This window comes from Malaclemys terrapin, chromosome 3, assembly GCF_027887155.1.
Source record: "Malaclemys terrapin pileata isolate rMalTer1 chromosome 3, rMalTer1.hap1, whole genome shotgun sequence".
Lineage (NCBI taxonomy): Eukaryota > Metazoa > Chordata > Testudines > Emydidae > Malaclemys > Malaclemys terrapin.
Window position 1 is genome coordinate 131,622,850 of NC_071507.1, and position 17,362 is coordinate 131,640,211.

General features: G+C 39.5%; 1 protein-coding gene across 2 annotated transcripts in view; it reads right to left on the reverse strand.

The window, feature by feature from the left end:
• Window positions 1-10,423: 10,423 nt before the first annotated feature.
• The window catches only part of GRIK2 (glutamate ionotropic receptor kainate type subunit 2), a 584,433-nt gene continuing 577,494 nt past the window's right edge, over window positions 10,424-17,362 (reverse strand). Inside the window, exon 17 of one of the 2 annotated variants that reach the window (XM_054023645.1) lies at window positions 10,424-15,419. In XM_054023645.1, coding sequence (XP_053879620.1) covers window positions 15,255-15,419 — 165 coding nt within the window. In that variant the 3' untranslated portion in view covers window positions 10,424-15,254. The remainder of the gene's footprint in view (window positions 15,420-17,362) is intronic. The other variant, XM_054023644.1, reaches the window with a different exon arrangement.

Genomic DNA, 17,362 nt, shown 5'->3' on the forward strand with positions numbered 1-17,362 from the left:
CAGTTTTCTTCTAATGGCTTAAGGAATGGTATTTTGGGGTACAGAAAATAGAGTGGGGATTCAGGGAAGCTAAATTAATGAATGCTTTACACAGGGGCAAATTCTAACCCCCATGTGAATATATACCATGAACTAGTTGTAAGCATCTTCATCACTCTTCTGTGACCCTCTTTTCTATTCACATGACTGAAAACTAATCAGAATTTTGACAAATTTGTTTGTTATTCCTCAACACTTGAAGAATCATATATACAAACATATTTCCAGCTATCTGGTTTGTTTGTAGCAAGCACACCTCCAAATATTTGATATCTAAGATTCAGGATTCACAGATGCACAAAATGCATTTAACTTTTGTTTTCTTTTAACCATACATCTCCATTCGTCTTAACCCTGAATTGTACATGCAACTTTCTTGTATTTGAATGTTTTCCTATTTACCTTGCTTTCTTTAGGCTTTTAAAAAAGCAAACAGAAAAAATGAATTCCATCATATTCCATCGTATCATATTGTCACTTTCATGTTTCAACAGCAGGGCTGAAACTTTTAGATCCACCTAGGGTGACCAGATGTCCCAATTGTATAGGGACAGTCCTGATTTTTTTTATCTCTTTCTTATATAGGTTCCTATTACCCCCCACACCCTGTCCATGCTTACTATCTGGTCACCCTAGATCCACCACACAGATCTCTGCCATTTGAACTAATTGAGCAACTGAAAGTAACTGTAGGCTGTCATCTTGTATCTGGACCAGTGCCCAAGAGAGATGAGACACAATTTGCCCTGGATTTTTACCAATATTTGCTGATGGGAGGAATGGTGAGATGCAGAAATCTGGATTCCATTCCAGGTACTAGAGGGGAGCATGCTCTAGTGGGCACAGACTCTTTTGGCCTTTGCCCTCAAGCCTGGTCCTTTCTGCCCTGTCCCCTACAACTTGTCCATGCCCTAGCTCTGTCCTTCCCCCACTACTGGCTCCTTGTATCATTCCCATTTGCCTTCCCTACTCACTCCCAATCTCTGCTCCTTAAGCTTCTCATCCAAGTCCCACTGTCCTAGCCCAAACAGTCCTAGTCTCCCCTCTGAGTCCCAATCTCTCCCCACACCTAGTCTCATCCCATCCCTATGGCAACTCCCAGTCTCCTTGCTCAGCTAGTCCTAATTCTCCCCCCAAAAACCTAATTTCTTCTCAGATCTGTCTTCCCTGTCCTCCAATATTCTCCCTCTCACTGGTTGCTTGTCCCAGTCTCCTAGCCAGGCAGTTCAGTTTTCCCCCCACAGATCTCAGTTTCTCTCCCTTCCCTATCCCCCATCCACACCCACACCCTCTTTCCCTCCCCAACTCTGTCACAGTTTCTCCCTCTCTCTCCCACTTCAGTCCCAGTCTACGCTTTTCCCTTCTATCCTCTGCCTGGCTTTTGTGCTCTCTGCACTTGAATCAGGTGGCTTCCTCCTCCATTCTTCCTGGGTTTTGGCAGAGAGGTAACTTAGAACACTGGAAAGACAAGCTTCCAGCTCTCAGTGCTTATGTCTATCCCAGAGCAGCAATTATAGGAAAAGTCCAGTGGTAACTAGTATGCAGGGAGCATGAACAGTCGCTCTGTGAGGCTGGGGCATAGGCAGCCTGATCAGCCCTAGTAGCTATGAGAGGCTCAGTGAAAACAGAATCTTTGGAGATTTTACATGTGAGAACTGAAGTCTCTACTGAGCATGTGTAAACTGATTTTTTCAAAGGTCATTTTTTTGGGGTGCAAATATGGTAAAAAGCACGTTCCCAACACCAAGGCCATTCCCACTACCCGGCTGAATTTCAAATTCCTACACCAAAGCTTGGGGCCACTAGAGCGTCTCAAAGAAAAGATTGACAGAATTGCTTAACATTGTAAACCAACATTTTCCCCCTAAACTTATTCTTGGAAATGGCAGAACCATTTCCAAGAATTCAGACACTCAGCATGGTAACTTTCAGCCCTAATAGTTAATGTTTGGTAAAGTTATAAGCAACCACAAACAGAGTAATATAATTGGAAATGTCAGGCAACCTTTATATCAGCCACTACTACCAGCTGTGCCTATAACACTGTAAAAATGCACTATTGGCTAACTCCAAAGCTCGATGAAATTTTTTGGATGATTCCAAATAATTTGCAAATCTGACCCAATTTCCCCTTGGCTGGGGAAAAGATTTTCAGGGCCAGCATCAGACAACTGTGTACATGACTTGAATTCAAGTCTCCCCTGCCAAGTAAGTGTCCTACCACCATGCTCTTGTGCAGTCAGCCTCTCTTGTTGAAGCTGTTCCACTCTGTATAAATACTTAAATAGCAATTGGACCAAAGAGAGCTCTTAGGATGACTTTATAGCCTGGTTTGTGGGCACTCAGATGGTAGGTAGGTAGATGTAGATTCAAATAATCTCTCTGCCTGATTCAGAGGAAGGATAAGAGATTGGCAATTGGGCTCTTGAGCCCTTTTGTGGATCTGGGCCTATAGCTACCAAAAGTGAGCAGGCAAAAAATCCCATTCAGAGAAATGCATTGCACTCTGAGGCCTGAATTTGCTAAAGTGGCATCTGATCTTTGGGTGTTGAGAACCCACAGCTTCCACTAATTGCAAGTGGAGTTGTCGATGCTCAGCCCTTCTGAAAAATCGGGCCCTAATTTGCTATTTGGGCACCAAAAAGCTGAGGCTCCCAAACTTAGTGATTTTAATATGTGATGTGGCTAAGAGGTTAGTGCACTCAACCTACAAACCTAATGGGCAAGAGCTTTTTGCTATAAGCTGAGAATGTATCAGTTGGACGTGACAGAGGAGGCGGAAGACCTGGGAGTATTGGTTGATCACAGGATGACTATGTCATGCAGCTGTGAAAAAGGCTAATGCAGTCCTAGGATACATCAGGCAAGGCATTTCCAGTAGAGACAGGAAGTGTTAGTACCATTATACAAAGCACTTGTGAAACCTCATGTGGAATACTGTGTGCAATTTGGTCTCCTGTCTTTAAGAAAGATAAATTCAAATGGAAACAGTTGCAGAAAAGGCTTTTCTTTAAATGGAAAATGTATCTATTAATTTTATAGCTAGTGTGTGCAATATGGTATATAATATAATATAATATAATATAATAATTAGTCATAGAATAATAGAAATAACATTATTAGTCTTTGATATAGTTGGATAGTACTATATAGGGGTAAGTGCTACACTCAGTTACACAGTGCAATGGCCACTGAAACCAATGGTTAGTGCAGTTGTGTGAGAGCAGCTCTGAGCCTTTAGCACATACAATAATAGTAACATAGAGTTGCCCTGTGGTAGTGCTTTTACAGCGAAAGGTATCATCTCCTGATGTGAACAGAAGTCTAGGAAATAGAAAGCTTTTGGTGGCAAGGACTGTCTTTTTGCTTTGTGTGTGCATAGCACCTAGCACAACGGGGTCCTGGTCCTTGACCAGGGCTCCCAGGCACTATGGTAATAAAAATAAATTAATACTAATCCTTCTCTGTAGTGCAGGCTTCTTCTTCTATTAAAGCTAAATCCTTGGGTCCAGATTTTCAGAATTGCTTGACACCCAGCAGCTGTCATGTGACACTTATTTTCAAGAGGTCAGACCTCCCCCCTCATTCACCAGTGACAAATGAGCATTTTGAAAATGTGGCCATTTATTTTGGGGGATAAGTGGGAACTGAGCTCTTCTTAAAACTCCAGTGCCTTGATTTTTGTGTCTGTGAAATGGGGATAATATGCACACCCACAAGAAGGATCATGAAGTGCTATAAAGTAATAAGCATTAATGAGCAAAATCCCCTTCTCAAGAAACAGTCCTATGAAATCCCCAGGACTGTGGGATAAAACCCATTCTTTCCTCTCTTTTATACTTTCACTCAGACAATACTGAGGCAGGATTGAGATAGTAAAATATAAAAAGAGACAGATTTATTACCATACATCGATTCTTTCCTTCACTCACATATCCTAAGTCACTATAACAACTATGCTAATCTCGCTTCACAGTACTAAAAAAATGTTCCGTGAAGTTAATGCTTTTCACGGGAGAGAAAGCACAAGCAGGCCAAGATCAAAAAGCAAATGCTTCAAACAGCACTGAGCAGCCTGCAGACAGAAATAAAGAAACGCAGTATATTACAGGTCCAGCAAAGTGTAACTGGGTCCTGGCCCTTCCCTGCGTAAAAAAGGGAGGAATGGGGAACACAATTGAGCAACACTGAGCTGTTTGTACATTTTCTTGGAGCTTGTCCCACCTTGGATTCAGGCAGCCCACCTGATAGTCAGGGAGATGGCTAGCTTGCAGCTCAGGAAGCCACACATGGAACTGGGCAGCTGGAAAGTCAAGCAGCCATGGGACTCAGGCATCTTAGCAGCTGAGCAGCCCAGGAATCTAGTCCACCTGCCTGCCAGCCAACAAACTAGGCATGCTGGGAAACTGCACAGCCTGCCTGTCTGCTCACCTGCCCACGAGATGGGCAGCCCAGGTTGCTGGGCAGCTGGCAAGCCAGGCAGACAGGATGGGTAGCTGGCGAGCCTTGTTTCCAGCAGAAGAATTTACGTTATCACAGAATGTTTTGATTCCATCTAATTACCGTTTTCCAATAAAAACGGTTTAAACAGAAGCTTTTCAACCAGATCCACTTATGGGGAAATGATATATTCACGGGGCTACGCTACTGGATTAAGATTTAGGAGATCAATCTACTCATGTTTCTGACATGAACTTCCCACTTGGATTTAGGCAACTCACTTTCCCACTCTGTGCCTCTCATTCCTCTTGGTGAAATGGAGTAACATCACTTTCTGAGTTCAGCGCGGGCACTGCGATGCACCATTTAAAGTGAGGGGGGCACAGATTCCCTCCCCACCAGCTCTCCTCTTCCCATCTCAGGAACACCCTCACTCCCATCCCTACATCCATTCTCTCCAAATTTGAGAGAATGGCATGACCTGCCACTCACATTTGGCCTGACCAAAAAGTGGTTTGACTTCGGATCAGGTGCCCTCCGCCCTGGCTCTGGGAGGCCTATGACTCAGAGGGTTGTTGGAAAAATGAAATCATTAATATTAGTGAGGCACGCCGATACTATGGTAAGTGGAGAGAATAAATAAATAAAACTATTACATTGAAAGTTAACTAGCTAAGTCAAATGTTCAGGGAAGAGGGGCTGGTGCCCATAAACAAGAGCTATTTAAATGTAAAAGTAGATTTAATACACAGGCTTGATTAACACTCTTCATGAGAGATGTAAAAAAATTGCTCTATTAATTTAAAACCGTAACAAAAATTATCCATAATTTTGAGCATTTATTTAAAAACCTGTAACAAAAATTATCCATAATTTAACTATCTGAGAAATAGACTCCTTAAAGACACTGACACAGCACAAGGACTTTGTAATTAAAGCAGAAGACAAAAAGGGAACAATTGTAATTATGAATACTCAAGATTATTGAAAAGAAAATTTGAGGCAATTAAATTATGAAATCTCTTATCAGCCACTTGGTGGTGATCTGACTAAGATTCAAAGAGAGATTGATGCAATTTTGGAAAGAGGATTAAGGATTGTTAATGAGGAGCCGAAAAAAATGTCTCACTGAAGAGTAGGCAATGTGCCTTCTTTTTCTATGCATAGAAATATTATGAATGCACTTAATACCCCTTTTCAACATATTAGTCAATATTTATATTTTCATGCCATGTTTAGAAACTTTGCATCTCTACCCAGGTATATTTGTAAAGAAGAGATCCCAGCAGGTTGCTTCTGTGGCCATTCCTGTTTGTCTTCATCATGGAGCTATTAATCAATATCGAAGGAGCAACATAGGCTCCATTTACAGTATACACTAGGGGTATGATTTCCAGCTTGCATAAACATATCAATAGTAGTATAGCGATGATAGCATGGGCTGTGGTGGCATGGATAAATTGTGCACAGTACATACTCCGTGGTTTAAGATGGTTTTGTACTCAATTTTCTGCAATAGCCTTGAAAAATCTTATTGCATTAAAGTTATGTATCTTTGGAGTCCACTGTATTAAATGCAAAGATTATGTATTATTATGAGCATTGGGAAGTGTTATGAATTTCAGAGGACTATATTGAATGATAGGCCAGACAAGAATGGACTTTTGGAGAATGTCAATGGGTTTGCCTAGGGACTCTCGAGGGGAAGGTGAGTGCAAATTCCCACTTCTGGTTATGCAAAAACCCAGCCTTTTGAAGCCTGTGCTGTGTAAAGGAAATCCTGAATTAGCCATAGGTGTGCTTGTTCTGAGCTAAAGCTATTATGAATTTGTAATGACTGAAAAAACCCTTTGTGGGATTTGGTGGCCTGACTCCTACCAGAAGCCCTTCTGGAGTTCTGGTAAACTTCTTAGCATGTGTGTAGGTTCTTTTATTGTTTTCCATATAATTTTTCTGTAATGCTCGCTCCTTAAAATGTGCTTACCTAGGAAGAGCAATGTGGTAACATGTAACTGTAGGCAATTATGCTGTTTTTAGCCTCTGAATAGAGACAGACACTGTCTAGGAGCCTGGATTGCTGGGAATAACACAGTGTAGGAAGAGAACTGTAGAGCCTTGAGAAACCCCAGTCAGGAGAGAGAGAGAGACATGGGCCACTCCCTAAGAGAAGTAGTGGTTGAGAACCTAACAGTGGGTACCCTTGGTGGACCACAGAGGGGGACTACAGGTGCAGTTGCCCTGAACTATGAAACTCAGAGTGGCTAAAATCATATTCTCAGATGCTTCCTGTACTGCCTATTGATTATTGTTTAACAGTTATAGTTTTATAGGACCCCATTCTGCAAGGCTCTGTATGAATATATAATAAAAGACAGCTCCTGCCCCATAGAGCTTCCAACCTAAAAAACCCAAGATGTAACAGGTGGATGAGACAAACATGTGGGGGGGGGAGTAGATGATGGGATAATACAAATAATAGGATGTTTAGCACAGTAATTGCATGTGCAATTTTTAGCCTGTCAGTTGCAGCTATCACAATTTGACACCTGGAACAGGGGACAAAAGATGGGGGAGGGCATGGGGGAAGATAATGATAACAGAGACTGAATTAATCCATGATCTTCACAAGTCATGTCTGCTTCAAGTAGCTGTAGACCTGATCTGCCTACAGACCCACCAATTTTATTCATAGAGTTTAAGGCCAGGAGGGACCCCTGGATTTTCTAGTCTGACCTCCTTTATATCACAGGCCATCAAATTCCATCCAAATATCCCTACATTGAGTCTAATGATTTCAGTTAAACCAAAGCATTTTAGTCTAAAGGAAATTAAACTGTTTCATGCTACAGACAGCAACAGGTAAGACCAAGGTGGCACGAGTGTCAAAGACTCCTGCAATGGCAGGGAATTGATAGGGTGATGCATTCCTCATGCTGAAGAGGAAGGCAACCTCCCTCCTCCAACATCCCTGCCAATCTGACCTGGGGGGGAAATTCCTTCCCAACCCCCGAACTGTCAATCAGTTAATCTGTGAGCAAGACATGTCACACAGGTATCTAGGACAAAGGATTCTCTGTATCATCTCTGAGAACTACTCCACCTCAACTGGTATCCCATTCCCTAGTCATGGCAGATTTCTGATGCTTCAGAGGAGGGCAAAAATCCCAAACACATATTAAAATTTTGCACTGGGTAAAAAACTACCTTCCTGACATCTGCAGGTGACCATCTGAAGTCCTGAAATATGATATTAGATTATAACCATTATCATATACAGAACTACAGTGTTATGAGCATGTTGGGCAAACCCTGCTCTCCCTCAAACTCTATGAAGGCAGCAAATGACCAGTGGGATTCCTTGAACAAAAAGCTATTGGCCCGAGAAATAACACATTAGCAAGGGATGCCTTCACCATTTACTGGAAAGCTCAGGAGAGGCAAAGATTTGATGATCCTAACAGCCTATTCTGGCCCAGACACTTACAATCCACAACTTTTCTGCATAAAGCCATTAAAATGAGACTGAGAGCTTGGCTGCAGATCATCACTCAGAGCAGCTTGTGCCATCCTAAAAGGCATGCAGGACAGTGGAGGAGGAGGTGCTAAAGGCCTTTAGGTACCTAATATTCAGTTAGGTACCTCCTGACATTTTCAAAATCCCACTAGACAGCTATTTAGGCAACTAAGATCCTTTAAAAATCTGGCCCTGGACCTCTGAGCTTTACTCCGGTCAGGGTAGAGATTTACAGAATGGGGGTCTCTAAGAAGGAGGCTTGTGTCCTTCTGTCATTTCTGTAGCCTTGAAAAAGTTGGTGAGTTGATTCAAACAGGCTCACAAGGACCACTTTCTTTGTTCTACACAAACACTGTTTGACCACTTTATTCTGCATTTAAGACTAACTCCATATATTTGGCTGCTACTTCAGCCAGTCATGAATGAGTGACAAGTAGAACAGTGTTTTTGACACCCCTTATCAGGTTCACATGAGGCTTGACGGTTTTAAACTCCACTATTTGAAAGCTACCTGTCGCATGAGGTATTCATGCGGTCTGGAGAAAGCTGATTGAAGCGCCTTTTAAATCATTCAATTTTTGCAATCTTACATTTGTCCCTGGCAGGCCAGTTACCTGGTGGAAGTGACTTCAGCTGGCTGAGTGAGAAAAGTGGAAACATGCCCTGGGACATGAAGTGTTGGAAGTGGGAGGCCAGATCTAAGTAGTAATGGTTTGTAATGTATGGTAATATCACGAGGTAGTTGCTCCTTTGCAGATGACCAGAATGGAATGTTCTGTGATGCAGGTTATGGAGTTGCCTTGTCTTAGAAAGAGTGGCTATTAACATGGTCTGCTAGGACACAGTAATGTGTCCAGCCAGGACACAGTAATGTGAAATCCGTTCAGGCAGCCATCTAGACACGGTACTCTTGGTAATGCTAGCCAATGAATTTTGTTCTAATTAGAGCCCAAGGAATTTATATTGTATCAATCAAATGAATGAGCCTGTAGGTGTAGAAAGAATGTTGCCAGAATGATAGGTTCATGCCCTATTTTTGGCATAACATTTTACAAAAAATATGTTAATCGGTTTAGAAGTTAGTAGGTGCATGGTAATTATGGCTAGGCTCTACCTCAAATATGAAGACATGACTGATGACTATATAATAATCACTTACTGCGCCTTGGGTTTTTCATATAGAAGCAGATCAAAATTTTGCCCATCTCCAAAGCTCTCCTACCTCTCTTCAGTTATGTATATAGTGGAATAAGTTTCTCATCACTGCCAATCTCCCTTTCTCCTTCCCATAAAACTCTTTAGGATGTGGCAGAGAAGGGGCTTTCCTTTCAATTGGGTAGATCTCTGTGAAGTCTGAGAACACATAGACTTTCAGACTTTGAGGCCAGAAAGGACTGTCATAATCATCTGATCTCCTGCATGTCACACCACAGAACCTCATCCAGCCACTTCTGCTATAAATCCATCACCTTTGGCTATATTACTGATGTCCTCAATTGTTGATTTAAAGACTTTAAGTAACAGAGAATTCACCATTTACTCTAGTTAAAACCATGTCATATGCTGTAGAGGAAGGTAAATGCCCTCCAGACTCCCATCAGGGTCTCTGCCAATCTGACCTGGGGGAAAATTCCTTCCCAACCCCAACTATGTCTACTATCTCAGGAAAGGAAAGGAAAAGAAGCATTTTGCCTGGTGTAGGGCTTTCTTGAGTGTTATGTCTATGCAGTCTTATTTGCAAGACAAGGTGTGTAGTGCCAGAGTGGCACTAAATTTAAAAAGGGACTAGGCACAATAGGAAGAAGAAAAGCTGGTAAGTTCTGCCACCAAGCCAGGTGCATCAAGCTATAGACACCCTCTGAAAATACAGTTCACTTATCCCTACCCAAGAGGTCTTCTCTAACTCTATTTTCTACAGTTCTATCATTAGCAAACAATTCCTTTGCAGTGCATTTGTGGTATTGGAAAATATTGCTAGACTTGCTAAACAATTAGATGGATTTCAGCAAAGGAATGAAGCCAATTTTGGGTCAAGGTAAGAGAGGAGTTATTTCACTGCTTGTTTTCCAGACTTGCAATAAGTTAGGATGTAAGATTTAGACTAAGCTTCTGACAAGTTCTGAATTTTATTTAGTCTCAACTGGTTGGCCCATCCTTAAATAAGACAGAATGAATAGTAAAACTACTGTTAAGTATATCGATACATAAGTATCTATGTTACTTAAGTTTTATTTCCATTATGTTTTGGTTATTGTACCATTATTCTGGAGGGTAATTCCCACTGATGTATAAATCAGAGTGATGGCTCCTGTCAATTGACTGTTTACTATAATTATTTGTATTTTCATAATCCATAGGATCCCCAGTCATGAGCCAGGACCCTCAGAGTGTTAGATTGGCAGGCAATCAGATCAGTATCACTTCAAACAATTAAAAAAGGTCTTATTTTTATTATTTATATAGCTCCGTAGATGTGCATGGTGCTTCATATTACAAATAAAAGACAGATTCCCTGCCCGCTAAGAGCGTACAATCTAGGCAAATACAAGAAAAACAGGAGGAGGAGATAAAGGCAGGGAGCAGGAAGTAAAATAAAAAGGACAATATGATTACAGTCACATGAAAGGCTAGTGTATGTGCCCTTGGCGGTTACAAAAAGGGAGATGAGTAACATTAGTTTAAATGGAGCTAGGGATTATAGGACAGCTTGAAGATTGGGATTTGGGAAGAGATTTAAAAGGTAGAAAAGGAAAAGCTTAGTGGACACATCAGAAAGATGTAGGGGACAGCATGAAAGAAGGCATGGAAGTAGGCATGGGAAGAGGACACCAAGGAATTCATGCCCAAGAACAAACTAGATGACCATTGTGGACATTTCTGGACTAAAATATATTAAACTATGACACAAGGCAAATTGTACCTATAAACCTGAAGGCAGGCTTGAAGACAGAAATGCTAGTGTCATACTCTGGCCTCTATGTTTTGGTCATTGTACATTTAGCTGAATAAATTTACCATTTTTGGAGATTCTAGATGAAATCTTGGTCAAATTGAAGTCAATGGGAATTTTGTGATTTATTTCAATGTAGTGGGGATTTAACCCACTATATTTTGTGATGGGTCTCCTTTCTCTGGGGATAAGATGAAGTGGTTATGAGCTGTTCCATGATTGGCACATTTTTACCAGCCTTAAGCATTATTCTGCAGAAATGATCCATATGGCATATGGCTCCTGTCTCTCTCACTCTGTGCTATTATCTGGTCTTGATACCTCCTTATTTTGTAGTATATCATGGCATTTTTCCCATTTCAAGTTTATTTATTTATGTTGTTTCTTCCATTCTCCATCATGTCCTTCACGTTCTGTCATATTATCCAGTCAATTTATTTATTTTTTTAAATCATTGATTGATGCTTCTTTGGAAGAAGTGATGGGTGAACCTGAAAAGGGCAGGTTAAGATAAGTCCCCAGAAATTCAAGTGCAAACTTGAAGATTCTCAACTCCTGCATTAAGCTCTTCAATTAAGAAACCTCACAAAAATAAACTCTGTCACAAAACTGCCAGCACTTCCTGGTTTCTTCCAGCCTGGGAATACTACAAGAGTAGTGGCTCTTGCAGTAGCATATCTTGGTATAATGAGCCAGATTGATGTAAATCAGCTTATCTCTAATGATTTCAACTGAGGCCCAAGATTTCTACTTCCAGTCCTGCCGAAAACTAGATTCCTCATAAACATGTAGAGTTAAATAAACTTTGTCATTTATTTTTTGTATCTAAATAGTTGCCTGTGCCCAAATAAAAGTTCTAAAGAAATGTGATAAAAGACAAATCTGAAGATTTCACATCTGCATCCTGGGAATCCTTAAAGATTGCAGACCTGTAAATTAATTAAAGTATAAAGAAAGGGAATGTCCCCTGAGGAGTTAATTTCTTATTTTTTTCTTTCTTTATTTTTTAAATCATTCAGGTAGGTCCTCATAGCTGAATTATAGCTGCTTTAAAACTCTTCTCTGGACTGACAGTCAAGATCAGCCAGAGAAATCAATGGACATATTGATCTCTTGTATAAAAAAAAAAAAAAAAAACCACATAAAGCAGTTGAACTGAGTAAAGTCTGACTGCATCTGCAGGAGCCAGATGCCCACTTAGTGTAAATAGGTGTAGCTCCATTGATTTTAACAGAGCTATCACAAGTTACACTAGCTGAGGATCTGGCCCTTGCCATTTAGCAGCCATTAGAAATGGTGTTTTTCCTCTCAGGATAGGGAACTGCATCCATAGTATTGATGGGAAAATGATCCATTGAGCTTTTGGGGATGTATAGCAATGGGTGACGTTTTCTGCTGCTTTGGGGACTAGTGTGTGTGGTAGTAATTTTTTATTTAAATTCTTCAATTCTCTAAAAACAAAAATCATTACCAGCTCACATCAATAAACATAAATGGGTCAGAGTATACATTCAAATTATGCCATTATCCCAGTGAGTTTGTTGAGCTATCCATTCTGGTCTTGATATTCAAATCTCCAATGACCAGTTACTTTGCATGTTCCTCTTGCCATTGAAGGCTGCATGTTCTCACTGAGATGCAAATTTATCCATATGGTTTTCAGTTTTAAAATCCCCCATTCCTTAGGAGGTTTTGTCCCAAATGATATATATGGAGCATTTCCCTCCCTTTTCATACTTACTGTAGCTCACATTAACGTTAATGAGAATTACCCATGTGCATCAAGGGGAGAATGGAACTCCTGCTTATTTCAACATCCTTAAATGGAGAAAAAAGGTTAGTTTGAATATAATACAACATTATGCTTTATGACTTTACAAATTTTATTGTAAATCATTATTCAATGCAATAGCCAATGTTTTACCATTCCAAACCATCATAATTAGGAGTTTCCATTGTCCTGTATGACAGTTACCTTCTTTTTCCTTTTTATTTACTTGAACTTGTTTAAATGTGCATTATTTAACTATATATATTTGTTCAGAACCTTTGCTAAAGGTGTTTTTATCTTGTTTTGTTCATTTTGGCAAAGATAACCTGTTCTTTATACCACATCAATGGGATGAAACTCTCACAAGCAGAGATTTTATTTTCCTGATCCCTAGTCACGATGAAAATGGCCAGCTCAATGCATATGAAAATTTATGGGAATTGGATAGTAGACACAAAATCCCAGATAGCATAATATAACCTCTGTAATGTTGGTGATATATATTATACTTTTGTACTGGAAAAGTGAAATGTTATAGAATAATTCTTTTGGATGATAACATAAAATTGTGTCTTGAGTAAACAACTATTCACTTTCCTCACCGATGACTGATTTCTTATTCCTTTAGTTCTAAGACTCTGTTTGTTATAAATGAAATAAATAAATAAAGAAAATCGCCAAATAAAATGTTTTTTTCTGGAATAAAAAGAAACATCTTTATAAACTTTGGTGGTAGGCATAACATTCTTAGAAAAACCCATCATTATACATTTTGCTGCATTTTCAGAATACAGATATACAGGGTGCAAGATTTAACATCATTGGGGCAGTTTTTTCAAAATGTTATGTTCTGAAACCCACTAAAAGTGGGATGGGTAAATTAGGTTTGTAACAACTAAGGGCCTAATCCTGCAATAGGTGAGTCCATAGCGGGAAATGTACAGCAGTCCTAAAGAAGTCACTGGCTTATGCTCAGTAGCAAGTGTTTTTAGGATTGGGCCCTAAGCTGAGATTGTTATAAATACCAGTACTGACACAAAGTACTGTACATATATTGCTTAAATCACACAGCAAAAACAAAACAACTAAAACTGACATAATTTTAATGCTTTTTTTTTTAATTTTGTGCATTGGATTCAAACAGCAAACTGTGTGCACTTCAACTGTTATCACAATGTGGTCAAGAATTTTGTGTCTTTTACCATTTACACACAATTGTTACAGTATGTTATCAGTCTAGTGGAAACCAGGAGTGTAGCATGGTAAGCAGTGCTGGTAGTGCACTTAGCTTTTATATTATCTAACTTGAAAATATTTCTCTTCTAAGATTCCTTTTTCTTGATAAAAATAGTTTTCACCAAACGTTGGTGATGCACACGCACTACCATTCATGCTTGGCATCACACCCCCGACCAGAACGCATGTTCTTATTTTGTTGATAAAAAGTATTACAAAAATTTCCATACAAAAACTATTTTCATAGAAATCTTGCATTTCCACAAATAAACCTGAACATTTTTTTGAAAAAAAAACTGCTCAAGAATTTTGTTCATTTAACACTGTGACCGTATCGATAAATGCAGTCCTCTTTAAAGTTCTCCACATTCACTTCTTTTAGGTGACCAATCCCTTTTCCACTATTAGCGAGAATTGCACAGGCTCCATTGAGTTCAATTAGTAGCAGGATCAAGGGTTTCACAACTCTTTTGGCTAAAATACAAGCCTTCTATTTGCCAAATACACTTTATTTTTCTCTTTTCACAATTAAAGAACAAAGTAATTGCTTACAGCTAAAGATTTTAAGATACATTCCTTTGTACTCAGGAAAATTTAATGTCATCTAAAATTGGGTCAACCTTATGGTTTTCTCACATCAAAGTTCCAGCCCAAGTAAATTAAAAAGAAATTATTACTGCCTTTTCTACTGACATTTTTCACAGTCCAAAAAGCAGTTTAGGGTCCCCATTTTTATACTATTCACAGGATTCCGATTTCCTTTGCTTTAAAACTTCTCCCATCCAGTAAGCTTATATCGCCTCTCCAGCTGGCAGTTACAGTTTGTAGATATAGGCCAGCAAATACCAACTCTTCTATGCTTGGAAGTTCTGAAGAACATACTCTGTTTTGAGACATTACTGTTAGAAGACTCCTTTGGTAGTTAGTTATTATGTCAGACATTTGTTCTCCACCACCTGGTAACAGTTGAACTTCAAAAGGAACCTGTAATTTCTCACTGAGACTGCATTTGAAATCAGCCACAAAACTCACATGTAACATTCATTCATTCATAATGGTGGAACCCATGACAAACAGTGTAACCCCTGCATAACTTGGTTCATCCATGACGCTTGTGATTCGAGTCTGGCCATTGAAACTGCTTAGATCATTGAGTCTCTAGTTCATAGACACAGCGGCATGAGGTAACTCATTTTATTTTGCACAGGTTGCATATTTCCACAGGAAACATTCTCGCAAAGTTGTTTGAAAAAAAAAAAAAAAAAAGACGACAGTTTGTGCTTGGGGTATTTGGCCTCCCAGCTCTATGCCATGGTTTCTTTACCTGGCAACCTTCTGTCATTAAACGTGTGCATGTTGATAACTTCTTCTGTTTTCACAATAACAGGGGCCTGTGGTTTGTGTTTTAACCGACGTTGACACTTCAGAGACATCCTCAGCTCCTCTACCATGGCACTACAGAAGGACCTCTATAGGGGGAAATTTAAGGATGAGAAGAAGAAGAAAAAAGAAAAAAAAAAAACAGTTGTAAGAAAGTAAAGTTGCAATGTCTAGAAGCAGATTCACTCTTTTGGAACAGCCTTGTCAGTTTGCCACGTTTCAGCCTGCAGCTCATAACAAATTGCTGTCTTTTAAATATGCATCACATCATAATTAAAATGACTTATCAAGCTGTGATGGCTCATTGAAAATTTCACCTTGTCTCTACAATTATTTATCTGCCAACTAGTGTCTCGTGATGCACATTATATGTAAAGAGATTTCAGACAGATGCTCTGTTAGCATAGTTTGGCCTTACAGGTTAAAGTTTCAATGCACATGTTCACTATATACTCTGCAAATCTCCCTGCTTTATATTTTCAAAATAATATATTTCATTCCTATAAAATCTGAGTTGCTGCTTTTCAAAAACTTATAAAGCTCTTGTGTAAAGTTAAATTTACTTTAAATTAAATTTAAATAAGGCAGAACTTGAGGTCAACAGTCATGTCTGAAGTTAAATGGAAAACAAATACCCAATATCTTATTTTGCATCTCTTCAAATCTGCAATAATCAGAAGAGCTGTTGTTCACAGAAGAATATTGTTCAGAGAAGAGGATTTGCAAGTAAAATAGTAGATTTAATTTGAAACTGAGGTGCATAAACTCCCGAGAATAACCTGTCAGGTAGACATTAACTACATGTTCCCCATATGGACTGGATCATCAGAACCTTACTTATCTGTACAAAGAAATAAGGCAACATAAGGCCCTCCTTATACACTTGCTCAGCAGTGTTCAGACTGATCCCAGCTACTTGCCCAATACTGCATTGTGTGCAGGGAGGGAAGTGAAGATGGGAGGAGCCTTGGCTCTGAACTCTTCCCCTTCCCCACCTCTGCCCCACTCTCCAAATCCAATAAATCAGGCACATTGGGGGAACAATGTGAGGAGTAAACTGTCCCATGAAGATGGGTGAAGTAACTTACTCCTCCTGAGAGCAAGGGGCCAGTGTGAGAGAAATTATGACTCTCTGAGCTCAGCAACACACTGCCCCTCATTCAAGACAGATTGTCAAATTACAATCTAGCCCTTTGTGGAGGTCATATGAGGTCACGTGAAACTCAGGTGGGACAAACCTCCTAAAACAGATTCTGGAATTGTGTTAAGCAACTCCTAACCAATATCTACTTTTATGTGATTAGTGATAGGTCAGCAGTGAATATTCAACTTGTTCACTTTTTTCCTAGTCTCAGAACTCATTTTATTTGTAAATAACTAACTCTGCATGAGTTCACAAGTTCTAAATGAAGCCTTACAATTCCTTTGCAATTTGGTTATTATTGCTGACTCTCAGTGCGACAAGAGGGGAGTGTGTAGAACAGACCTACGTTAGGAATGGTCCAAGCACAGATGGGCTGAACTGCATCCTTGGCTTTTGTTTTACTCCAGTGCCATAACAAGCTTGTCAGAATATATATATATATATAAACAAGTGAGCACAAGTGAAAATATTCTTTCAAAATAAACCCAGGCCATGAAGTGGTAATAATTCAAGAAGCAACAATACTCTCCAGCTTAAGCATATTTCTACAGTAAGGTTTACTTTTTCCTATTAAGAACAATTTTCTCCAAAAAATAGTGGTTGGTAGTACCCATGCACTACAATGTATTCTTGTTATTACACTTGTGACAGGAATCCTTGCTCTTCTGGATAAAATTTATTGCTACAATATTTTATGCAAATGTTTTGTAAATTAGTGAATTTAGTGCTTGGGAAAGATATAAAGCCTTGGATCCAAAAGGGGGATTTTCAATGGCAAGCGGGGAGTTAAACGTCCAATTCCCAATGAAAGTTTAGAACAGGTTGGTATTTAACTCCCACTTGTGCCTTTGAAAATATGCCCCTGAAGTCCCCTCTTTATTCAAGAAA